Source organism: Mauremys reevesii, unplaced genomic scaffold (assembly GCF_016161935.1).
Source record: "Mauremys reevesii isolate NIE-2019 unplaced genomic scaffold, ASM1616193v1 Contig39, whole genome shotgun sequence".
Taxonomy (NCBI): Eukaryota; Metazoa; Chordata; order Testudines; family Geoemydidae; genus Mauremys; species Mauremys reevesii.
The window spans coordinates 223512-248484 of record NW_024100850.1 but is presented as its reverse complement, the minus strand read 5'-3'; the positions used below and the strand labels follow the sequence as shown (position 1 = coordinate 248484).

At 48.6% G+C, this 24973-nt stretch overlaps 2 protein-coding genes across 2 annotated transcripts in view; one reads left to right on the top strand and one right to left on the bottom strand.

The window, feature by feature from the left end:
* The window catches only part of LOC120393935 (elongator complex protein 1-like), a 129803-nt gene extending 112230 nt beyond the window's left edge, over nucleotides 1-17573 (top strand). Inside the window, exons 32-37 of the mRNA XM_039518394.1 lie at nucleotides 275-388; nucleotides 9784-9895; nucleotides 10528-10655; nucleotides 11124-11278; nucleotides 13193-13271; nucleotides 16785-17573. Coding sequence (XP_039374328.1) covers nucleotides 275-388; nucleotides 9784-9895; nucleotides 10528-10655; nucleotides 11124-11278; nucleotides 13193-13271; nucleotides 16785-16852 — 656 coding nt within the window. The 3' untranslated portion in view covers nucleotides 16853-17573. The remainder of the gene's footprint in view (nucleotides 1-274; nucleotides 389-9783; nucleotides 9896-10527; nucleotides 10656-11123; nucleotides 11279-13192; nucleotides 13272-16784) is intronic.
* A 1297-nt stretch (nucleotides 17574-18870) lies between these two features.
* LOC120393932 (actin-like protein 7A) lies at nucleotides 18871-20395 on the bottom strand. Its single transcript, XM_039518391.1, has one exon. It carries the CDS (start codon nucleotides 20319-20321, stop codon nucleotides 19053-19055), a length of 1269 nt encoding a protein of 422 aa, XP_039374325.1. The 5' UTR covers nucleotides 20322-20395; the 3' UTR covers nucleotides 18871-19052.
* Between the last annotated feature and the right edge of the window lie 4578 nt (nucleotides 20396-24973).

The window sequence follows — 24973 nt, the reverse complement described above, 5'->3', positions numbered from 1 at the left end:
AGCAAACTACCTTCAAGCTCCTGCTGGCTTTTTTTTAAGCTTGGAATTTCAATCTATCCTATGTAATTCCTGAACTCTTCTGCCCCCACTGTGCTGAGCTCCTAGGCTTCAGAAAACTAACACAGCACAGGTTAACAATACGAACACGTGTTGACTCTAGCACTGCTTCCAAAGGGAATTGAAGAAGGATTTAAAAGTTTAGAATGTGCTTATTTATCTTTGGTCTGAACCTAACACCTTCCTGGCCCCTTTGCACCATCTGCTCTCTCTGCAGCCCAGAGAAATTATTTGGTGTTTCTGGATTCTCAGAAAACAACGTTCACTCGCCACAGAAAGCGCCTCCTGGTGGTTCGAGAGGTGAATGAGCAAGCCCGCCAAGGGCTACTGGGTATGTTTTTGAACCAATGCAGGTGCTCTAGTGTCAATAACTAGCGATGTCTTAATGAATTCCTGAAAACACCAATGATGTGGTTTCCTCATAGGTGCATAAGAACGGCCATAGTGGGTCAGACCAATGGTCCCTCTAGCCCAGTATCCCATTGTTGCCGGCCCAAAGGGCCCGAGGAGGAGCAACAGTGGGGGTTCGTTGCCCGGTGTGCGTCGCACTAATTAACACACCAGGGTGGAGAAGCAAACCAAGTTTATTTGAGCCCAAATAAGGTGCCAGGGAGAAAAAGCATTCTCAGATCCTGCACACCCACACGCAGGCGGGGTCCCAGCATTTATACCCGCCTTGTTTTTCCCCCTTTCTCCCTCCCCCTTGCAACAGTTACACTTAACACTATAATGTAGCTTGTTAGAACTGTTCTCATTCGCATGTTATCTATGGCCTTCACAGCACAGACGCATGCAGACTTTCCTCCCCCTTCTCCCCCTCGTCTTACTGCCGCTTTTTGCTGTTTCGAGCTATCCTGCAGCTGCAAGCTAAGAAAGCTGACAGTTACACATTTTGCTTGCTGTTTATTAGCATCTTAGGCTGGTTAAAGTTCACAGCATGGAAGAACTTTGGTTCACTCAGGCCCAAAGTCACAACTTTGATTCACTTAGGCCTAGGGACACCACCACCATCTTCTGACAGTGGCCAGTGCCAGGTGCTTCAGAGGGAGTGAACAGAACAGGGCAATCATCGATTCCCGGCTTCTGGCAGTCAGAGGCTTAGGCACCCAGAACAAGGAGCTGTGTCCCTGTCCATCTTGGCTAATAGCCATTGATGGACTTATCCTCTATGACCTTATCTAATTCTTTTTTAACCTAGCTTTATGGCCTTCACAACACCCCCTGGCAACGAGGTCACAGGTCGACTGTGCATTGTGTGATGAAATGCTTCCTTTTGTTTTAAACCTGCTGCCTATTAATGCCATCGGGTGACTCCTGACTCTTGTGTTACCTGAAGGAGTAAATAACACTTCCTTGTTCACTTTGTCCTCATCATTCATGATTTTGTAGACCTCTATTATATCCCCCCCTTAGTCGTCTCTTTTCTAAGCCAAACAGTGGTCTTGTGCTCTCCTTATGCCCTAATGTAAATGGCTGTTGCTGGGGTCTGCTGTAGCTTGTGAGTGGCCTTCTGGCAGGGACAGCTCTAGGCATTTTGCCGCCCCAAGCACGGCAGGCAGGCTGCCTTCCTCCGAAGCCGCGGGACCAGCGGACCCTCCGCAGGCACGCCGCCGAAGGCAGCCTGCCTGCTGCCCTCACGGTGACCAGCAGAGCGCCCCCCGCAGCTTGCCGCTCCAAGCACGCGCTTGGCATGCTGGGGCCTGGAGCCGCCCCTGCCTTCTGGTTTTATATTTCTTATAAAAAAGATTTTTTACAAGACTCAGAGAATTAGGGCTAGTCTACACTTACCTGCCGGGTCGACGCGGTGAGTTCGACTTCTCAGAGTTCAAACTATCGCGTCTAATCTGGACGCGATAGTTCGAACTCCCCGCGCGCTCCGGTCGACTCCGGTACTCCACCACTGCAAACGGCGGAGGCGGAGTCGACCTTGGAGCCGCGGACTTCGATTCTGCGGCATCTGGATGGGTGAGTAGTTCGAACTAGGGTACTTCGAATTCAGCTACGCTATTCACGTAGCTGAATTTGCGTACCCTAGTTCGACCCCCCTTCTTAGTGTGGACCAGCCCTTAGAATGTGACCTGTTGATTTTATTCACTTTGAAATCTTTGCATTTCCTGCTTTACAATTTAAATTTTTTCTTCAACAGAGCTGTCAGTGCGGCAGCTTTCCTGAGTTATACACTTCCACATCCATGTAAAAGCCCCACAGGAAAGGACCATATTTTCCTTTCCACACTAGCCAGTTGGGGTTTAGCCATGATCTGGGCACATGCTACATTGTAGAGCCCCTGTTAGAGGTGAGGTTTCTGGTTCACTCCCCTTTTGCCAGTTCAGGAAAGCCCATGGGGATTATTTTAAAAGAAAGCTACTCCTCTTTCTTCGAGTCTGTGTCCCTGTGTGCCCACACCTATGAACTGGAGACTGTAAAGTGGTGTCCACTGGCCCACATCTGTGCAGTGCAGCTCCTGGTGCTCCCAGATAAGGAAGTGTGGCCCAGCTGCCTCTTAATACCTTTTCAAAGATCGAGGCAGAGCGATTGCATGTCCATTTATTCTTCTTCGAGTGCTTGCTTATGTCAATTCCATGTTAGGTGTGTGCGTGCGTGGCTGCCAGAGATTTTTTGCCTTAAAGAATCTGTAGGGCCAGCTCTGGCACCTCCTGGAGTCCCGCACTCGTGCCGTTATATGAGGCTCCCCCAGTTCCTTCTTACTATCCATGCGCTCTCTCAGTTCCTTCTTACTGCCCATGACGGTTGCTGGAACATCTTTCTCCTTTATGATAGCAAGTGTGCCTAGTGGTTTTTCTTCTACAGTTCTTGTACATAGTTATTTCTTAGTGTTAGTAGTTAGTTAAGTTCAGATAGTTAGTAGTCCCTTCAGGGACATTTTGTGCTCCGTTCTCCTGGCTTCAAACTGTGTTCCACCTGTCACAAACGTATGCCAGTCAGCAACCCCCACACAAGCTGTTTAAAGTGTCTGGGGAAGACGCACATCAAAGACAAGTGCAGAATTTGTAAGGGCTTCAGGTCGAGGACACAGAGATCCATCCAAAAGCCTTGCTGATGAAGGCGGCACTTAGACCATCCTCAGAACCATCCCACTCTGATGTCGGTACCGAGTGCTCCACTGGCACCAGGCTCACCTCGGCACCATTCACCATCACTATTGTCGAGCAAGTCACGCAGGAAGCAGCGCACAGATCGAGGGTGCTTCCCTGTGCTAAAGAAAGACGACGAAGGGGTGGCAGGCAGAGGACCCATGTCGCGCCGTTTGCTCTCTTTAGAGTGGTGAGAGGCAGCCTCTCCACCAGGGCTCCAAGCCCAGTAAGGGAACCACCTCTGAAACCCAGGAGCAGTAGGGAACCCTTACACCTGGTGGTGCTTTCAACGTCAGAGGTGTTTGAGGCGGCCAGGGACTTCTTGGCTCTACCAGTGCCACCCACACCGCAGGTCTTGCCTCCAGCTGCAGAGCCAGTGAAGGCACTCCCTTCCAAAGGGGAAGCCCACCATGGGCCCACCGCAATGGTGACTGGGCCAACGCCAGTCCCCAGAGGCCTGACACCGGTTGACAACACCGCAGCCCCAGTGACGTCCGTCTCAGTCTCTCCGACACTGGTCGTCCTCTCGGCACCAGTTGCTGACGCTGCGGCGCCAATCACCAACCCTTCGGCACCAGACTCCAACGCCTTGATCCCTGACTCCATGTCACTCTCCGCTGTCTCGGCACTGATCTCTTCCACCTGGCACTGCTCCCCGGCCCCCCATCATAGCCAACAGTGAGAGGCTCTGACTTAAGTTCCCTCTAAGCTGCGTGGCCATGCAGCTGCCTATTAAGCTCTGCACAGGGGCTCAGGGCTGCGGCGGGGACCTGCCTTGGCCAGGGGAGAGGAGTCCCTCCCTCAGCCCAGCCCACCCCCAGCGGAGCTGCCGTGGCAAGGGAGAGGCACCTCTCCCCCGGCCCCAAGCTGCTGTGCTGAGAGGGCTGTGGGGAGTCCTCTTTCCCCACTGCAGCCCTGGGGCAGCCTGCACCAGAAACCCATCATCCCTGGCCCCACCCCAGAGCCTGCACCCCCAGCTAGAGCCCTCACCCCCTGCACCCAACCCTCTGCCCCAGCTCTGAGCCCCCTCCCACACTCCAAACCCCTCGTCCCCACCCCACCACATGAAATTGGTTATGTGCACCAATGTGGAGGTGATGCCCGGGGCCCCCCCGCCACCACTCCTGGTCCCAGATTGCTGCTCCGGGGCAGTGCCAGGGACCAGCTGCCTGGGGCTGCCAGAGCAGCGGCCAGTGCGGCTGGGTCCTAGGCTTCCCCAGCTGCTGCGCTGGTCCTGGGGTCAGCATTGCAAGATTCATGGTGGAGGTCACGAAAAGTCATGGAAGCCGTGACTTTCCGTAAATGATTCGCAGCCTTAATTATAATATCTGGGACTCCATGGCTAAATTTAAGGACTCCCTGCCACAGAAGCTCAGACAAGAGTTTGCATCCATCTTGGAGGAGAGCAAGCCAGTGGCCAGAGCCCCTCTCCAGGTAGCGTTGGATGTGGCCAATTCAGCGGCCTCCACAGTGTCCATGCGATGCAGTTCATGGCTGCCATCCTCAGGGTGCAGCAGTCTATTCAGGACCTCCTATTGGAGGGCACTGCTCTGTTTCCAGAGCAGACATACCAGGCTGCATGGCCTGAAAGATTCCTGTGCCACACTTTGCTTCTTGAGCCTTACCCGGCGAAGGCCTCTAGGAAACATTTCCGGCTACTTCCACCGCCTAGATTTTTGGGTCCGCCTCATCTTGTGGCAGAGCTCCTACAAGAAAAGAGACAGAGGCTTTAAACCCTATGCCCGAGGACAGTGTTCCAGTCTGGCCTTAGGATCCATTTCCCCCATTCGTTTTTGAACCATTTGTCTCCTTTCTTCAGTGCATGGACCCAGGTGACCTTGGACCGTTGGGTGCTCAACACCGTAACACTGGTTACACCCTGCAGTTTTCCTCACTCCCTCCTTCCCTCTACAGGGACCCTTCTCATGAGCATCTCATCCAGGAGGTGGAAACCCTTCTGCCAGAGGGGCCATAGGGGAAGCTCAAGATATGAGGGGAAAAGGGTTTTATTCCTAATATTTCCTATCCTGAAGGCCAAAGAGGACCTCAGATCCATCCTAGACCAGCGTGGCCTCAATAAATATCTCAAGATGTTGAAGTTCCACATGGTCTCCTTGGCCTCCATCTGCTCTCTGGATCCAGGAGACTGGTACACTGCCCTCGACTTACAGGATGCCTACTTCCATATTTCTATTGTCCGGGGCCCATTGGGCACAGGAGATTCCTCTGATTTGTAGTGGGCCAACGCCATTAACAATTCACAGCGCTGCCCTTCAGCCTTTCGTATGCTCCAAGGGGCTTCATGGAGTGTATGGCAGTAGTGGCCGCTTTCCTGAGACGTTGAGGCAGATCTACCCAAACCTCAACGACTGGCTTGTTAGAGGCAGATCACAAGCCCAGGTTCAGCGCAGCCTCTATTTAGTGCGGTCCACCTATCGGGATCTGGGCCTGCTTATAAACGAGCAGAAATTAACTCTGACTCCTGTTCAGCGGATAGAGTTTAGAGGAGTAATACTCGACTCCACCCAGGCCAGGGCCTTCCTGCCAGAGTTCCACTTCTGAGCCGTGTTGGACCTCATTGTGCACGTCAGGGCAAACCCACTCACAACCGCCTGGGTATGCCTCAAGCTGCTAGGCCACATTGCGGCATGTACTGACGTGGTCCAGCACACACATCTACCCCTCAGACCCCTGCAGACATGGCTGGCATCTGTTTACACTCCGAGCAGACAGTACTGGTCTTCAGCCCTGTTGAAGACCTTCCATTAGAACAGCCCAAGCTCTTCAGTGCGGATACAGACTCCTCACTGCGTACCCTTAAGGATTCAAGTCAATGGGAATTTGACAAAAAGACATTGTAGCAGATCTCAAACACACAGCCTTCCTGATGGTTCCAATATCACCCACAGCAGGCCTCTTCTAGGCCTTCGGAGCCTTTCGGGGGAGATCCAAACCTCATAAAAGAGGACCACCCCTCTACCACTACCCAGTCAGCAGCACCTTCTAACAGACAGTTTTGACAATGTGGTCAAGAGAACTGAGCAGCCTATTTCCCCAGATCCTCCGCTGTCTACCATCCATCCCCCTTTCGGGGACTGATTATCCCACTTCCTGTCTGCCTGGAAGCACATCACTTCAGAAAAATGGAATCTAGAGGTGGTTGATGTGGAATATTCAATCCACTGCCCCGTCCCTCTTCAGGAACCCTTCTCATGAGCAAAGAATCCTGTGGCACCTTATAGACTAACAGACGTTTTGCAGCATGAGCTTTCGTGGGTGAATACCCACTTCTTCGGATGCAAGCAGTGGCTACCCCTCTGATACTTCTCATGAGGAGTTCTTAGAGCAGGAGGTCCAATCTCTCCTGTTCTTGGGGGCAATCAAGCCAGTTCCCCCTGAGGTTCAGTTCTATTTCAATGGTTCTATTCCAACTATTTCCTAGTTCCCAATGGGGCAGATGGTCAAGACTAATACTTGATCTCAGAAAATTGAATACCCGTGTCCTTTCATAATACTTCAGGGTCGTGACACCAGCCACCATAATTCTATCCCTAGATCTGGAGGACTGGTTCGTCATCCTCAATCTCTAGGACACCTACTTTCTTGTAGAGATCCTCCCCTTCCACAAGCGTTTTCTACATTTCCAGATAGGCTCACATCATTACCAGTAATGAGTCCTCCCCTTTGGGGCTTTTACAAAGGTCCTCTCGATGGCAGCAGCCCATCTGCGTCAGAGGATCACCCAGAAATCCCATACTTGGATGACTCACTCCTCGGGGTCCATCAGTTCTAGAGGGCCAGTCAGCAACCTCAAAGGCACTAGCCCTATTTCATTCTCTGGGTCTTTGTATCCGTCTGAAGAAATCTACACCGACTCCAGTCTAGAGGATACACTGCATTGGAGCCAGATTCCCTAACTGCCAGAGCCTACCTATCCAAAGAAAGGTTCTCCACCATGTTCAGATTTAAACTGTACGCTACAAGGCAGTCTGCAAACAACTGCAAGTACCTCCTTACAACTCCTAGGCCATGTGTTGGCATCTATGTTTGTCGCATCTCATGCAAGACCATGCCTCAACTGCCTTCAGATGTGGACAGGCACAGTCTCTCCACATGCTTAACAGTACCCCTGAATTCTGGGCTTTCAGCTGGTAGAAGGACCCATTGCCAGGCTGCAAGGGAACCCCATTTTCACACTCTCCACCATCAAAAGTCCTCACAGTGCACTCCTCTCTTTTGGGTTGGGGAACCACCTTCAGAGCCCACAACTCAGGGCAGGTGGTCCTCACAAGAGATTATGCTTCACATCAACACCTTTGGACCAAGAGCCATCTGCTATGCTTATGAACATTTCCTTCACGACATACAGGGCCACTCTGTCAGGATAATGCTGGACAGTAGGGCAGAAATGTGTCATATCAACCAACAAAGCAAGAGCAAGTTCCCATTCCTTATGTGTAGACTTGCTAAAATTGGAATTGGTGCTTTTCCCATCAGATAGATAAGCCATCGAGAGTTCTTCTAGGCCTCCAGAATACAATTGCAGACTCCCTAAGCAGGAACTTGCGTCATTCTGTCTTCCAGAGCATCTACCAAAAGTGGGGTCTCCCCGGAGCGGACATCTTTGCTCCCCCAACCAGCTTTGCTCCAAGGGAGGACACAACTGCAATTAATTGGGAGATGCCCTGATAACACCATGGAGCCATATTCTGCTGTACATTTACTTGCCTCCACCTATAATTCTCAAGACCTTGATCAAACTGCGACAAGAAAGAGCAAGGCTTATTCTCATAGCATTGTCATGGCTGCGCCAGGTGTGGTTCTCGAACCTCCTTCACCTCTCTGCCTTCCCCTGAAAAAGGGTGTCCTGTAAACCTACTATTTGCAAAACTTACCTGCAGAATCAGAAACATTTCCATTCCTGACGTTCTCTTAACTCTTGTCAAGCCTCAGAAGTTCTTCTCTCCTAGATCCTAGACTACCTGTTGGACTTTGACACCAGTTTTGTCAGTGAGCTCAGTCAGGTTCATCCTTCCACTTGGCCATCAAGGGCTTTTCAGTGTTTGCCCTTCCTATTACAACCAGGTTCCTTAAGGGCTTCCCTCTGTATGGAACCTGCTACCCCATAGGACCTTAATTTCATACTCAGCACTTTAAGGAAACCAGTAACTATCTGTACTCTCCTGCACCTCATTCCTTATAGCTATCACTTTAGCTAGACGAATGGGAGAACTTGGTGCACTCATGGCAGACACACCGTTGACTACTTTCTACAAGGATATGGTTACACTATGTCCTATCCTCATTTTCTCCCTAAGGTTTCTTTGGAATACCATGTTAATCAGGAAATTAGTCTGCCAGTGTTTATCCAAAGCCTCATGCCTCCAGACAGGAATCTAACCTGCACACACTACATGTCAGAAGGACTTTTGCCTTCTACTTACACAGACCCAAGGCCTTCAGTACCTCTCCCAGACTCCTTTGCTGAAAGGATGAAAGGGCAGCCCATGTCAATGCAAAGATTATCAACATAGGTCTCGGGTTGCATTTTAACATGCTGTGAGACTGCCAGAATACAGCCCCCTCATAAAGTGACAGCACACTCCCCTGTAGCTCAGTCCACATTTATAGCCTCTCTGAAAGATGTTGCAGTTGAGGAAATCTGCAGGATTGCAACTTGGTCCTCATCCATACATTTGCCAAGCATTGCACTATTTTACCAGCTTTCAGAGCTGACATGTCACTTGGTGAGTCCTCCAGTCTGCCTTAGATTTGCCTCCTCACCACTCACCTCCATGTTGAGTTACTGTTTGGGAGTCTGCTACGATGGAGCACCCAGAAGGACACACACTCGAAGGAGAGACTATTTACATGCACGGGAATGAGTTCTCCAAGATGTTTTATCCCAGTGGGTGCTCTGCCTCCTGCCCTCCTTCCCCTCTGCCGTGGTGTGTCTGACTTGGTGGTTGAGAAGGAACTGAGTGGCAGTGGGTCTGCACCTCCCTATGTGCCCTGTATGGGACCACGAGGAGCTGCTCTGCCAGGTCCGCAGACACTGCTTTACAGTCTCCCGTCAAGAGTGTCTAGGTGCGCGCATCCTTCTGGGGAACACTCATACTAGCAAAACATTTTGAATTCAAGGTACTGTACAGGTAACTAACCTCCTCGTCCCGCTGCAGGGGTAAACATAGCCCAGCTAAGTCTCTGTTCCCTCTGACTTCGCTGTTGAAAGATCATGATCACCACCAAGGGTCGGGGGATGAGGGCCCTATCTTACACCTGCCCTCTACCATGTCCTGGGGGAGCCTGACTGGGACAGGGGCTCTCCCAGTGCCACCAGGGGACTGATCCAGCAGTAGAGGTCCCATGTAAGACTGTTTCTTGTGGAGGGAAAGTTGGAGATAAATGGGGAATGGTCCCATTCTCCATATTTCCATGGTACTTCGACTTCTCCAGACAGACGCTGCTCGGAGCTAGGATGTCCTGTGTCCCACCCCTGGACTGCCCATTGGCATCTCCTGCTCTCAGTGTAACCATGTGCTGTTGTTTTTTCCTCTGGTGCTTGTAAAATAACCTCCACCTTCATTGGGGATCGGGGGAAGGTCTAACTTGTTGCTAATTTGTTTTGCAGATGATGAGACACCAAACTGTCTGGAGGCAGACCTTATTTCCGAAACCAGCAGCATCGTGACAGCCAGTGACATGAGTGGCAAATACTCGCACAGTAACTCGAGGATATCTGCGTATGTCCCTGCCCTCAAACCAGATTGCAGCTGTTCATGGTGGAATGTGTGGCTGGATCTAACTCCATCTGCACACTTACGCAGCGATGGACTCTCACTACTACGGGGCTATGGGTGCAGACGGGAGAGTGCACCAGCAGTTTTAGAACTTGGTTTAAAAAGCAGAAATGTGCTGCAGGCAAAGCTGGTCCTGCAGGCTGGGTCAGAGTTTCTGCTGCAGTCCAGCCCCTTAGTGCCATTCTAGTGACACAAGCAGCGGGATCTGTCCAGCTGCCATAGAAGTTGGTACAGCCCCTGTACAGCAGCTGCTTGGCTACTCTAGGGAGCACCAAAGCAAACAGACCCATCCTCAGGACCAGCTCCTTGGCAGCCACACCCAGCAGGCAGTGGGTGCAGGTGGGAAGCCAGTGCTCAGTCTGTGCCTTGGCTGGCAGCCCACCTGTCTTTTGCATGTTTTAGCAAGAGGTGTACGTACCCCGTTAAGATGCATTTGTTTGCAGGCTTTATTGGGGGGGACGGAGACCGGGGGGCGGCTGGGGATTATGACTTCCTCTTGTAAGAGGAAAAAGAAATGCTGGTTGTTCTGTCCCGTTCTGTTGCCCATCGTGATATTGGACATTCCTTTCTTGTAGCCGATCCTCCAAGAACCGTCGCAAGGCAGAGCGCAAGCGGCACAGTCTGAAGGAAGGGAGCCCTCTGGAGGACCTGGCCCTTCTAGAGGCCTTGGGAGAAAATATCCGCACTACTGAGAACATGAAGGGTAAGGCCCCCTGGCTGAGCCAAGCCAGCATCCGGCTGTCCGAGGCCAGATGCCACCTTCTGGTCTTGAAGGATGGGATGCAAAGAGTAGCTACTGCCCAAGCCTCGAGAGTGGGGGAGGGGGTGGCTGAAGAGAGCAGCCTCTTCCCCAGAGACACCTTGGCAAGGAGCCAGGATCAGGACTATTGATTGGCTTTGCTAGTCCAAACCTCTGCAGCTGTCACTGCTCTGATGAGTAAAAAAATAGTCCCAGCCCCCAGGTGTAAAGAATCAGAGTGAGATGAGCTGGGCTGCGCTAATGTGAAGAGAGCTCCCCTCATGCTGAGCCCACCTGGCGGCAGGGGTAACAGCAGGAAAGCAGCAGCTATGTTCCTTTCGCCCCGTCCCCAGCGCTAGAACAGCACCGCGCCTTGCTTAGGGAACCTGGTGGATTGCTGTGATGGAGCTTTCTCTGATCTCTTCCTCGCAGGTGAAGTGCACAGCTTATTAAAGGGACTTGTGCTCTTTGGCTATGATGAACCAGCCAGGGAGCTGCAGCAGGCCCTGGAAGAAGCTTTGCAGTTGATAGAGAGGTCACTCCCAGAGATCTGGACCACAGACCTGCAACAGAATCCTGCTAACCCAGTAGGTGCTTGCTCCCTGATGGCTGTGACCTGAGTTGCTGTTTGCAACTTACGGATTTGTGGTGCTGTGGTATCGTTTGTAGAGACAAACCCTGGAGTCTTTAACTCAGATAAACTGACTGGAGTCGGTCGCATGTAGGCCTCCAGATCTGCCCCTTGTTGCAGTATGTCAGATAAACCTCCTAGATGAAGTGGGCTGTAGCCCAAAGCTTATGCTGAAATAAATTTGTTAGTCTCTAAGGGTAGGTTTACACTTACCTTCCGGTTGACGCGGTGAGTTCGACTTCGGAGTTCGAACTATCGCGTCTGATCTAGACGCGATAGTTCGAACTCCGGAAGCGCTGCGGTCGGCTCCGGTACTCCACCACTGCAAATGGCGGTGGCGGAGTCGATGGGGGAGCCACGGAGTTCGACCGCCTGACGGTGAGTAGGTCGAACTAGGGTATTCAATTCAGCTACTCTATTCACGTAGCTGAATTTGCGTACCCTAGTTCGACCCCCCTTCTTAGTGTAGACCAGGCCTAAGGTGCCACAAGTACTCCTGTTCTTTCTCCTAGACAGTGTATTTCTATAGGAGTGCTGCACCTTCCCACTGCTCCGACCCTTGGCTGCCAGCCAGCATGTGCACTGCCTGCTGTCTCCGGTGCTGGTTAGGAGTGATCTGACTGGATCGAGAGAGCTAGGGGACTTTGATGGCTTGTGTGTTCCTTCCATATTCAATGCGCTGACTTCATATTAAAACTTTGTGTTAAGTGAAGCAATTGGCAGAGTCAGTGCAATATACTCTTCCTTTACATGTTTATAATTGAGCAAAGAAATCTTTATAATGGTTGAACTGTTAATTCAGGATGTTAACCGCTAACATGTCTTACCTCCACTGGACTTCAAATATTAACGTTACCAATACAATCACTTTAGTCTCCGTAGTGCCCTTGCTCTTGTAAAATATATACATGCCCCATGATGAATGGGACAGAAAAGGAGGAGATGGAGAATTAAATCAGACTTCCTACAGTATTGGCAGCCCCAAGTGGTCAATATCATGACAAGCTTAAAAAAATCACAAAACTCTTTAAAAATATGAAAATGTAAGAGGTTTTTTCCCATGCTTTCTGGTTTCCCAGCCTTTAGGGTTAACTCAGGTCACATTTTGAAACTTTTCTCTCTAAGTACCAGAGCTAGAAACTTATTTTTAATGCAAGTTGAGGTTCTCCTGCAGTCACCTGCCTCTAAGAGCTGGGTCTTTAAGACAGACACACATATCACAAGACTTGTGATTAAAATCTCAAGAATTGGCAACACTGCCACAGCAAAGGGGGCTGGCACAGGGGTGTGGAAAAGATCTCACATGTGGTCCTGAAGTCCAGGTGCTCCAAAGATGCCATTCCTGCCAGCCCCTACTGCTATCTTTGCACAGGGCTTCAGTAGGCTCTTTCAGTGTTAACCACCAGCTCTTACAGATCACTGACAGAGTGGCTCCCAGGGTGCTCTGTCTCCTCTGGTGGTGCCCTCCGATTGCAGCAGTGTTGTGCAGCTTTACCTCCCTGCACTAGCCTCTATGCAACAGTCTCATCACACAGTTTGTCACAGAGCCCTGCACTGGTTCTGAATCTGATAGCAGCTGTCCGGGCAGCCATGAGTTCAGCTGCAGATGGATGGATACGTGCTATTAGCATCATCTGTCAAAAATGCCAAGCATTGTCATGGCGGGAGGGGCAGGAGTGCAGATCTCCCTTTGAAGCCAATGCCAATATCAAGCAAGCTCCTATCCTGCAAAGGGAGCACTAGCTACTTCAGTGGCAACAGGCAGAACTGCCAGTTGGGTGGATCTTGGGGAGCTTGGTTTTGGAATCTTCTGCTTCATTGTTATAAGGACTTGAGTATTGCTGATGTGCCAATATTATCTATTCTACAGGTCCTGGGCCCCAATTCAACGGCAAATAGCATTATGGCTGCCTATCAACAGCAAAGAATTGCAGCTCCTGCAGTACAAGGTTAGTTAAAGCATACGGCATACTAATCGTAGGTTGCAGGATATCTCCACTGGTAACGTCATTAGGGCTAGCTATGTTACAGGGCTATGGCCTAGTGATGCAGTTTGGAGATTGATTTGGTAGGTCAGTCGTGTTTCTGTCATTAAACAGATGTGTCTCTTGTAAGGGTTACACTTCTCCCTTCATGAATTCCTGTGGCAATGTTGTTGTGCTAGGAGTGCATGGCACTTACACCTGATTAGACAGACCAGGTTCCTGCTTCACAGGAGCTGGAAATCTAAGGCGAAGGGAGATTATTTAGGTGGTCTGACTTAAATCATAAATCATTTATACCTGCTCTTTTTCACTAATAAAAACTCACCTGGTAGAGTTCCCCCCCACAACTTATCTAATGTTGTTTTAAGATGAAATGCAACCAAGTTAAAGAAACCCAAAAGTAGCTTGTGAAATGCTGAAAAAGGAAGACATTGCCCCATGCACTCCTGGATGAATGTTTACCATTGATGGCCATTGCTGGGTCAGGACCTTGAGAAATCAGAGCTATAGGCTTCCTGGGCAAAGCTGGGTGATGTTTTTTTGACACACAAGATTTTTAGTCAAAAAATGCATTTTTGGTGCCCCAAAGCTATCTGTAAATTTGGGTTGATGAATAATCGTTTTGGTCAAGAAAAAACACAATTTAAAAGTCTAAATTCAAATGTGGCCCGTTTAAAAAAAAAGTCGGAAAACACCCATAAGTGATCAAATCAAAACAAAAATGTTTAGGGGTGGGGGGAATTATTTTTAGTCATCTAAAATGTTTTGGTTGACTTGAAACAAACTAACTGAAACACCCTACTCCCCCAAATCTAGTTTCAAATTGACCCAAAACATTTCAGTCGATTCAAAACAAAATTTGAGTCTTTCATTTGATGGGGGAAAAAACTGAAAAAGTTGGTTTGGTGTCATATTAAACTGGATTTTTTTTTTATTTGATCCCTGCACCAAAAACTCCATTATTCGCTCAACCTTTTTCCTAAGTCTTCTGCTGCCAGGGGAGATCTCTCAGCTAGAATAAGCATTGGCTCAAAAGAACCCAGCCCATTCCACCGCATCATTCTGCTCCTTCAGAACACTGTCCAAATGAGGTTTCTAAGCTCAGGCTTGACAAAGCCCTGGCTGGGATGATCCAGTTGGGGATTGGTCCTGCGTTGAGCAGGGAGTTGGACTAGATACCTCCTGAGGTCCCTTCCAACCCTGAAATTCTATGATTCTATGATTATCAGTGCTATGGAAGGTGTTAGATGATGATCAGTGGAATCCTATGACTATAGGGCAGCTATAGCACCCCCTCCATGCTGCCCTGCCAGCTGCCCACCCCTCTTCTGGAAGGGCTTCAGGTGAGAGGATAGCTATGTCTTCATGCCAACTAGGTGCATGACATCCTCACTGTAGACTTCCAACAAGAAGCTGGTTGTGTTAACGTGTGCTATGATGTGTTGCCTGTCCACTGAGAATTGGACTGAGACCACTACCTTATCTCCCATAGCTAGAGTAATAGGCCTATAAAGACCACTAGCCAGGACCCCTTTCATCATTACTCGCACGGAAAGGGTGTGTACTGCTTTTCCCACTCCTCTGTTGGGTGTTAGCATTGCAGAACCCACACAATGGAGGAGGGTGAGCTGGGTTCTTCCATCCTCCCCCTACTGGTTACACCTGTATTAACCTGTTGCAGTGTTGGTGTGCACTGGGGTCCTGAAGAATTTGCTTTGGCCTGAAGAGCATGTATTGCTAGCGAGATCTACAAGAAGGAAAGAATCCAACTTGACTAGGTCCCACATTGGGTTTGCAGGCTTACTGTCAACAGAAATGTTTTCCTTGTGTGAGTGGACACGTTTGAGGTGGAATAATTGAGCTGGTGAACTTAGAACTCCACAATGCCATGTTTGGCTTTCCTCTTTAGAGCAGCAGTGCACTTTTAAGAGGAAAATGAAAAACTAAAATGTCAGGAGCAGGGATAGTTTATGGGCTTTGTCAGAAGGCATTTCTTTGCCTTGCAACAGAGGGGGTTTACTGGTGGCGATGGTTGTCAGACTATCTGGAGCTGTTCATGACTGTGTGCGCCTATTCAGGGCAGACACCCCAAACTAGTGGTATGTTCTAGAATTAGATTTCACCAACCACCCAGTAACAAACGTGAACTCCTGAAGCACTACAGTAGTCTTACCATGGAGTCACAGAGGGTCCTCTTGGGCACTCCAGTCTACCTTGCTGCCCAGGCAAGCTGGGACTAAGTGATAAATGGTCACTTACACCAAGAATCACAAAAGATTCAAGTTGCTCTCAGTCCCAAGAGACCAGTCACTTACCCCCAGGTCTGTTTGTATCTCACACCAAGGACAACGTTCATAGCCAATTCTATAGTAAACTAACTAAGGGTTTATTAACTAGGAAAAAGAAATGAGTTAGTTACAAGTTAAAGAAGGCAACCGATACACACAAATGAGTTAGACTGTGGTTCCAAAAGGTGACAAGCTGCAGTAATCGGTCAGCACTGATTGTCTTTTAGGGCTAACCCAGGTTGAGCTTGGAGATTTCTACTTTTGTTTCCTAGCTTCAGCCCTGTGACAGTCCAAACAGCAAAGAGATGAAGAATTTTCATGTTGGCTATCTTCCCTCCCCCCCACCCCCTTCCAGAAGTCAAGCTGATGGGATGAGTTTTCTTGCACGTAGCACCTTCATGGGTGTAAGAGGGTCTTTGTTTCACAGGGGCCCATTATCTTTGTAGTCTTCCTTGAGGGGTTGGGGAGCCACTCCTCCTGCCTCGGTTCACAAGTTCAGAGCAGGCATTTTTACAGTTATAAAGCAAAACTTGCATATTACCTTATAGCATGGGTTACAAGCATTTTACAGTCTAACACCTGTCTTGAACAATACTAACAGGTGAGCTGGTCTGGTTTCAGTGCTCAGCTGGCACCTGGTCTACTAGTGTCACAATGGTATCTGTAGAAATGCTTTTGCTTGGGGTGAAATCTGGCAAACCCACCTCAGTCCCAGAATAGTAAGATTGGCCAAGTTGTAAAATCAATACATGTGTCACATGCCCCTTGAGGCCCTCTAACTGGAGTGGTCCTGCTGAGCCCCACTTAGACGTACTTCCCTTCAACCCCCTTAGGCCAGTCTCTTAAAAGAGAAACTCTCCTCTGTTTGAAAGCTTGTCAGCAGCCATTGATGGGCAGCGAAAGAGGAGTCATGGTGGTAATAATTGGAGATATACCAATACCAATCTCCTAGAACTAGAAGGGACCTTGAAAGGTCATCGAGTCCAGCCCCCTGCCTTCACTAGCAGGACCAATTTTTGCCCCAGATCCCTAAGTGGCCTCCTCAAGGATTGAACTCACAACCCTGGGTTTAGCAGGCCAGTGCTCAAACCACTGAGCTAGCCCTCCCCCCACTGGTGGCTTTCCAGTGTTTAGCTCCTAAGGGAACTTCAGGTAACCTTACCTTACCGTCTCTTCTCTTGCCTTTCAGATGCAGAACTTCTTATTCCTCCAAAACTCAATAAAAACATCCAGTGGAAACTGAATCTCTTACAGTAACCTGAGGCCGAGAAATCCGGCTGGACTCTCAACTGTAGTTTATTGTAAGCTCATTATGTCACCTTCATTTTGTTCTTACTCTTTTACACACGCGCGCGCGTGCACACGCACGCACACACAATTTGTCATCGCCAACCCTGGAGAACAGGAAGAGAGGTAGTCCCCATAGAGAAGCCCTTACTGGTGCTGAGTTAGACATCTGCCAACTCTCTTCCTCTCTCCTTTGGCAGCTCTGGTGCATTGTCCCTAAGACAGCTTCCAAGCCAGCCTTCCTGCCTGCAGTAGCTCACTGCTGCCATGACCGTTCAGACATTTCAGTCATTTTAAATAGCCCAGTTTTACCCTTTTGATCCTGTATCCCTAATAGTCCAGCTGATGCATTTTTTAAGACTGTTAAACAGAGCAACAGTCTCCCTGCTGCCCTGAGCTTTGTTCTACTGTTTAAAGTTGGATGGCTGTTGCAAGACATTAGCCAAATGGCGTCTTGTTACACCAGAGTCAATCTCAGGTCACACCATTGACTGCAGTAGAGCTACTGTACTCTAGGCAACTAGGTCCTCAGTGCATCTATGCCAGTTTACACCAGCAGCAAATATGGCCCTAGACTTAGTCTGCTCTAACATACAGCAGTGTATGGCACATTGAGCTGTGTCAGTGATTATTATACACAACCTCTCCTCTTACCAAAACAGAGCATAATAAAGATATTGCTTAAACTGTGTCCCCAAACTGCCCTGAGTCTGTTTGTTGGACAAATGTTGTTTTGCATGAGCACTTCAGATCAGACTGTCCACAGCCTCCTGGATACAGACATGAGCTTTCACATGGCTGGGGTCTATGAATGTTCTCCCTGGCATCCTGGGAAAGGGGTGGTGCACGCAAGCCAGGCACAAGTGATGTGCTAAAAGAGGGAGGGACTTACCATTTTCATCAGGCTGACAGAATAAATCTGCAGCTAGCAAATCTCCTGTGCAGAATTCCACTGGGACTCCACAGTCTGAGGGTGACAGATATTGCAATTGCATGTAGGTGATGAATGGTTTATGGACTACAGGGCCAGGGCTTGTGTGCAGCTCCACAGGGAAGGGTTGCCCCAGCTCTACAACTGGGAGGGTGCTTAGCGTGACTCACTCAAGCCACCCTCCTCCCCCCCTGGCAGCTACTGGGTTTTCCTGAGAGCAGCAGACCAAGAAAAGGGCTGCACCTAAACTGCCACAGGGCCTTCTTTCTAATCCAGCAAAGGAACAAGACCTTCTCTCCAAGGGGGCCTCAACCCTTGTGGAAAGGTTGGAAAGACTTCAGCATAGTAGGGCCCTATAGAGAGTGTTTAAATCCAGCTATTGTTTTTCTGATGATTCAGCTGTAATTGTTTTACTTTAAGAATAAATGTGCTCGCTTCGAAGGAGCTGTGTGGTAACTTGTAAGTGCTGTTCATAGGCCTCAAAGAAAGCAATGCGCGGGTGCAGGCCCTTAGGCAGACTGGCTTGTTGAGGATATCACAACATAAGGCAGGGGCTGTGTCCCCTTAGGCCCCCAAAAAAAAAAAAAAATGAGTAGGACAAAGGTCCCTGCCCAGAGCCAGGTGATTGCTGGAGACCTGGTTAGCACACCTAGAGTGGACCATGGAGCTACATGTTCAGTGAATTTGAAACTCTAGTCTATGAGCCCGGACCCATTTTGGGCACTAAGGGGTAACCTATTAGTTAGAAAAATTTCATTGCGACTATAGCTGGTGGTCAGCAGCAGACTCACTGTAGATGCTGGAAGTGGTGCTGTTTTTCTATATCACTTAATCAGGAGTTTAACCTTTTTTCATTTGCAGAGCCATAAAAAAATTCAAATGGCGGTGGGGAGCCCTTTGAAAATCTTAGACAGTCTGTGTCCCCGGACCACAGGCTGAAAACCACTGCAACAGACAATGGGTCTGAACCAGCTGCTCTATCCCTTTTACAGGGTAAATCCTCTTTTGTCAAATAGGCTACTGTGAAAATTCTTATGAAACAGTGAGCTAAAAGCTGTTAATGTACAACACAGAATGCTATGAGCATTTAATAGAGCCACAGTGGAACACAGATCCAAACTTCAGTTTAGCAGCTTGGTTTGTTACCAGTATCTGAGAAAGAAACAGAGGTTCTTAGACATCTACAGTCCCCTCTGGGTGGCAGTATTGATTTTAGGCTCAATCCTATCCCCTCTGTACTCAAAAGCATTTCCTGTAGATGAAGAAAGGACCCTTTTCTTCATATTCTCTTCTGTAAACCCAGAGCTGCTGAAAGGCCTTGAGTGATGCCAAAATTGACCCTCCAGTCCAGACAGAAGACTTTCTGTCAGGGGATGCTGCTGCAATGGGGTCATCATTGGGGCACATCTTGGTCAGGTCGCTCTGGAAGCGGTCAGGGAAACCCCTCAGCATGGTACAACCTCCGCACAGCAAGATATTGCCCATCAGCTTCTTCTTGAGATCAACATCACATTTACTGAGGCAGGTCATTGTCAGCAATGGAAGCGCTGGCTGCTGTGATCCTATCAAGGATGGTTTAAAGAGCATTTCAGCACACAGGAATCTCTCTTTGCCAATGGGAATTAGGTGCCCATCTGGAAGTTCATAATCAACTTGCTGTTTCTGGAGAGGCAAACTCATGTCATGCTGAAGGTCCAGAGACGTATAGCAACACTTTTCCTTGATGTCTTCTATCACACTTAGTTGTTCCCCAGTAAATGTTTTCCCCGCCTCATTTAATAACTTCATAAGGTAATGGGTAAGGTCTGATCCAGCATAGTCTACGCGTCCAGTAATGCTTGGCATAGTATAACCTTCATAGATAGGGACCACATATGAAACGCCATGGCCACTTTCTACCACAAGAGCGGAGGTCTTTCCGTATGAATACATAGATAATCTGGACTGGTAGGCGATATGCATGGCAGGAGTGCAGAACGTTTCAAACAGCATCTCGGCATATTTCTCCCTGTTGGTGGTAGGACTCAGTGGAGGGTCTGATACCAGCACAGCATGCTCCTCTGGCTGAATCTTCATCTCTTTGTGGAAAATGTATTCCCAAATGTCTTGGACACAATCCCAATCAACAACTATGCCATGTCTCAAGGGGTTGACCAGTTTTAGGGGTATTTTCACATCCTGAAGTTCTTTTCCAACAAAGCTTTCTTTGCGATTGTCCCCAGTTTTAGCAGTCTCCTGGAAATGCTTGCCCACTGTAGATGAAATAACATGGGAGGGACGAGGCTCTCCAGCAAATCCACACTTACAGTAACCTGTGCCAATGTCTATGATCACTGCTCTAATCTCCTTCACAATCTTGGGGCTTCCCTGAGTTGATGACGCGCTATCCTCTTTAGGCTTTTTACTGGCCCTAACCAGTACCGCCCGTTTTGCAGGACCTTCCTGGATTGTTGCTACCGCTACAGAACTGGTGCTTCCTTTGACTGACATTTCCTTTCCTTTTGTCATAGATGTGGAGTCCCTTTGACAGTGCTGGCAGAAGCCATGGCAAGCCGAGAAATACCAGGGGTAATTCTGGAACTTTCATGCCACTGACCTCACTGATTGTGACATCAGCTGCCTGCTGCCCTTTGGGCTACAGCTTACTATTTCAGAACTCTTCTCTACTTGAGGCCTTTTGGGGGAAAGACACTGCTTGTTTAGCATACCAGAGAGCTACTGGGGTTTGGCTGCAGCTGTTTCTACCCCCATATAGCCTAAACCAGCTCTGAGGAGTAGTAGGTGACACGGGGGCTGGTCTGTGCCAGCATTCCCTCCTGCTGCTACTGGCTGTGGAACTGTGGTGGGTGCAGATACAGCAAGCAGGCATGTCTGCAACGCACATAAAACAGGGATTGTTCTAGGACATCTCTAGCACTAGCGTCAACTACATTTTTTTCAAGGAAACAAACTACCTCCTCCCCAGCCTCCTCCTGAGAAGGTCTAGATCTTTTGTGAAGTCCTTTACTAACAAATATTCCTTTGGGGCCTGATTTGTTTAATATTCAACAGGTTTCCATCTCTCAAACTGTGTGATTGTGGTAATTTAAAAAAAACCACAACGAGAGACAGCCCATCTGTTGCTGGACCCTGTCACAGTGATGGGGCATGGGTGATTTGCTTAAGAACATGCTGAAATACAGAAAGTCAGACTTGTGCTGTATAGCCCTTTTTAGCCTTATCACCCCATTCCTGCCATCTACGTGTTTGCCACTAAAATACAGAGCCGTAACAGTCAGTTAATGAAGAGGTTTGGCATGCAGTGAGGTACAACAGGGACACTGTTGTAAACCACCAAAATGAGGCTGCCTCCTACTGAACAGCACCATTGTCCATCACAACATCAATATGAAACACCTTCAGCAAGATCCAATACTGGTTTCTACCCTGTCTAAGAGGGGAAGGGGACATGGGACTGCTGTCTAAGGGGATGGGGCTCTCTTCAGATCCATTAGTGCCAGGGCTTGGCCAGAGCAGTCCTTGTTGAGATGTGAAATAATATCTGTCCCTTGGGTGGATGATTCCTCTGCAGTGTTCACAAGGAGCAGAACAGTATCTTAGTCTTAGCTAGTGTTATTTTAAGCAATCTTTTGCTGTGAATGGCAAAGCCAATAGTGTCACCAATTCATCCTGCTCAGTCTAATGTAGACAAGTTCTATACGGGGTTTGCAGCAGCAGTCCTGCAAGGGTGAAGGCCCTGGATTCTGACAAAGTACTGCAGCATTGAGCCCCTCAGAGGAAGAGACCAGACACCCTTAGTACAATTTGACTTACATCAGAGGTATGCTTTGTTAAACAACTGGGTTATGAACTACATCAAAAGCAAGACAGGCAGATTTTAAAGCCTAGCAGTGTGGGTGCTCAACACTGCTCAGAATCAGGTCTTGTGTCTAGAGACCTCTGCAGAGGTTAGACTTTCAGGCCTCCTGCTCAGCTAAGTGTGAGAGTTAAGCATCCACGATCTCTGTGAGCTACACTAGGTATTGTGTATGGTGGCAAAGAGGCTTTTTAGTAGAGATTCCCTTTGATGGGACATCACTTTGACAATATTTTGGCAATCACCATGCCAGACCCAGTAAGAGGAACACAGCCAAGAGAGAAGTCAACTTACACGTCACTGGGAGCCACAGGGAAGTGCCCTCACCCCATACACACAACACTATAAATACCGACCTGGGAACTGTAACAGGGTGCTGGTCAAAGCTCTATGGAAGCCAGCACCGATCACCACCTAGGGCACTGGGTGCAGCTGAAACAGACGAGTGCACTTACACCTGCTGGTAGCCTGACGAGTTAATGAGTAATGAGCCCACGGGCTGAAGAACCCCGGAAGGAAAGCAGACAGTATAAAAGGCTAATCCAGGGAGCTGGAAAGGGCTTCTTAGAACTGCTGCTATGTGGTTGAAATGTACCTGGAGCGTAAGAGGAGGCAAACAAACACGCATGGTGAAGGTACCTTGGTGGACCTGTGCACTGCTTCATTCACAAAGTGGGCTGACCAGCCAGGGTTTTCTTGGAGAGGAAGGGGGAAGCCCATTCACAAGTGTGGGCTTGTCCAGGATCCATCTGTCAGCCACAACCAGGAAGGCTTGAGAGGTGGCCTGTGACAGGACAGGCTGAATCTGGAAAAGATGGAGGAGTTCATGCTCAGAAGGGGATGCGGAGGACATTCCAGCAGACCAAGTGACAATCTGCTGGGATGGCAGGCAGAGCAACAGCATGTGTTTCAGGAGTTCATGAAGGAGCAGACCCAGATACAGCAGCAGTTATTATGAAACATAATTCCTGCCAAGGGGGAGCAGGCCTTGAACTCTAAAATGAGCCCTGGGGATAATCCAGTGTTCCTATGGATGTTCGGGAGAATCGCTGCTAGTACAAGCTGGGATAAAGTATTATGGGGGTTAGCATGAGAAACGCAATCTGCTTACATGGCATTGAGTGAAGAGCAGGCCACGAATCGCCAAGTGTTAAAGGCTGCTATACTGGACGATGTAGGCTTGTGGCCGAAAGGTACAGACAGAAATTTAGGGAAGCCACATGGACTTACGGGGGTGGGCCCAAAGCTTTCGTACAGAAGTTGAGAGATTGGGCCTACCAGTGGCTGAGTTCAAAGGGGCAAGATTTGGAAGAGGTCATGGATACCATTATATTAGAACAATTTATGCAGAGCCTCCCAGATACCGCTAAAGTCTGGATGAGGAGGCCAGCCAGAGACAATGGATGCAGCAGTAAAACTGGCCAAGCGGGTTGAAGCAGAATTTCCCAAGAAAGTGGCTCGTCCCCCACAAGCAGGGAATGCGAGGGGGGGAAAGAGACTAGATCCCTCAAGCAGGAAGGTCTGGGCGTGAGAGACAGGAGCTGGGATATTGCTTGCTACCAGTGCTGGGGGGAAATGCTACAATAAGTGGGACTGCCCATATATGTAATGTGGACTGGGGGAATTTTACAGTTAGACTGGGGTGATGGAGACATCTAGGAAGAGTGTGAAAACAATCCCTCTAAGGGTGGGCTGTAGGCCAGAGGATATTGACCTAGCAGCTGGTTGTTCACTCTTCCGGAACAGGCTGATTAAACCACAGTGATTTTGGGAGGGGAAACCCCTGGATGTGGAATGCATACACAGGGAGAAAAAACTAATATCCCGTGGCAGTAGTCCCCTTGAAGGTATATGGGAGGTTCCAGTAGAAAGGGGTCAGGGTAGCGGAAACCTTGCCCCATCCTGTGGTCATGGGGACTCTGTGGAACACATTCCCTTTAAGGAGAAGAAAGGAGGCCTGGGGGAAAGGAACCTCAATGGGGAGTGAGGAAAAGAGGGGCTGGGATTAAACATGGACCCAGAGCCCACAAGGTGCGATATGAGAAAACCCTAAACAGAAAACAAGCCAAGAAAGTGGGTCAGAAAGGCTGGGCCAAGGAGAAGCAGGAAAGCAAAAATCCTAGAAAAATACCAACAAGCTAAGAAAGCAAGGCCTAGGTGGGGAATACCAGGCAAAGAAGCTGGAGAAGGGGATGAAGGAGCAGGGCTCACCCACATAAAGGACAATCTGAAGAAAGGGCAGGAGGTGAACCCAGATATCCCAGTTAGGGGGACTGTAGGAGGGAGTGACCCCCCAAAGCCTCAAAAGGATTTTGGTGTCTCTGGCCAGGAGGGATTTTATAATATTGTACACAGGAGGCTTGTTACCCTTCCCTTTATAGTTATGACACGAGTAAATGTGGCTTATGCTTATGCAAAATTCTGCTAAGCACCTGATACAGATTTAATAGATTCCAATGCAGAAGGGACCATTGGGATCATCTAGGCTGACCTGTATAGCATGGGCCAGAGACCTGTCCCACAATAATGCCTAGAGCAGAGCGGTTAGAAAAAAATCCCACCTTGATTTAGAAATGGTCAATGATGAAGAATCCACCACAACCCTTGGTAGGTTGTTCCAATAGTTCATTATGCTCACCATTAAAAATGTGTGCCTTATTTCCTTGTCTAGCTTCAACTTCCAGCCTTTGGATCGTGTTACAACTAGGGCTGCCAAGCGATTAAAACAATAATCGTGATTAAACAATAGAATACCATTTATTTTAAATATTTTGGATGCTTACTACATTTTCAAATATATTAATTTCAGTTACAACACAGAATACAAAGTGTACAGTGCTCATTTTATATTTTTCATTACAAATATTTGCACTGTAAAAAAACAATGTATTTTTCAGTTCACCTCATACAAGTACTGTAGTGCAATCTCCTTATCATGAAAGTTGAACTTATAAATGTAGAATTTTGTACAAAAAAAACCTGCATTCAAAAAATAAAACAATGTAAAACTTTAGCCCCTACAAGTCCACTCAGTCCTACTTCTTGGTCAGCCAGTCACTCAGACAAACAAGTTTGGTTACAATTTGCAGGAAATAATGCTGCCTGCTTCTTGTTTACAATGTCACCTGAAAGTGAGGACAGGCGTTCTCATGGCACTGTTGTAGCCAGCGTTGCAAGATATTTACATGCCAGATGCACTGAAGATTCGTATGTCCCTTCATGCTTCAACCAGCATTCCAGAGGACATGCGTCCATGCTGATGATGAGTTCTGCTTGATAATGATCCAAAGCAGTGCGGACTGAC

Excerpts from the sequence above, each read along its gene's own strand:
- LOC120393932 (XM_039518391.1), bottom strand. The coding sequence starts at position 20,321 with ATGACAAAAGGAAAGGAAATGTCAGTCAAAGGAAGCACCAGTTCTGTA.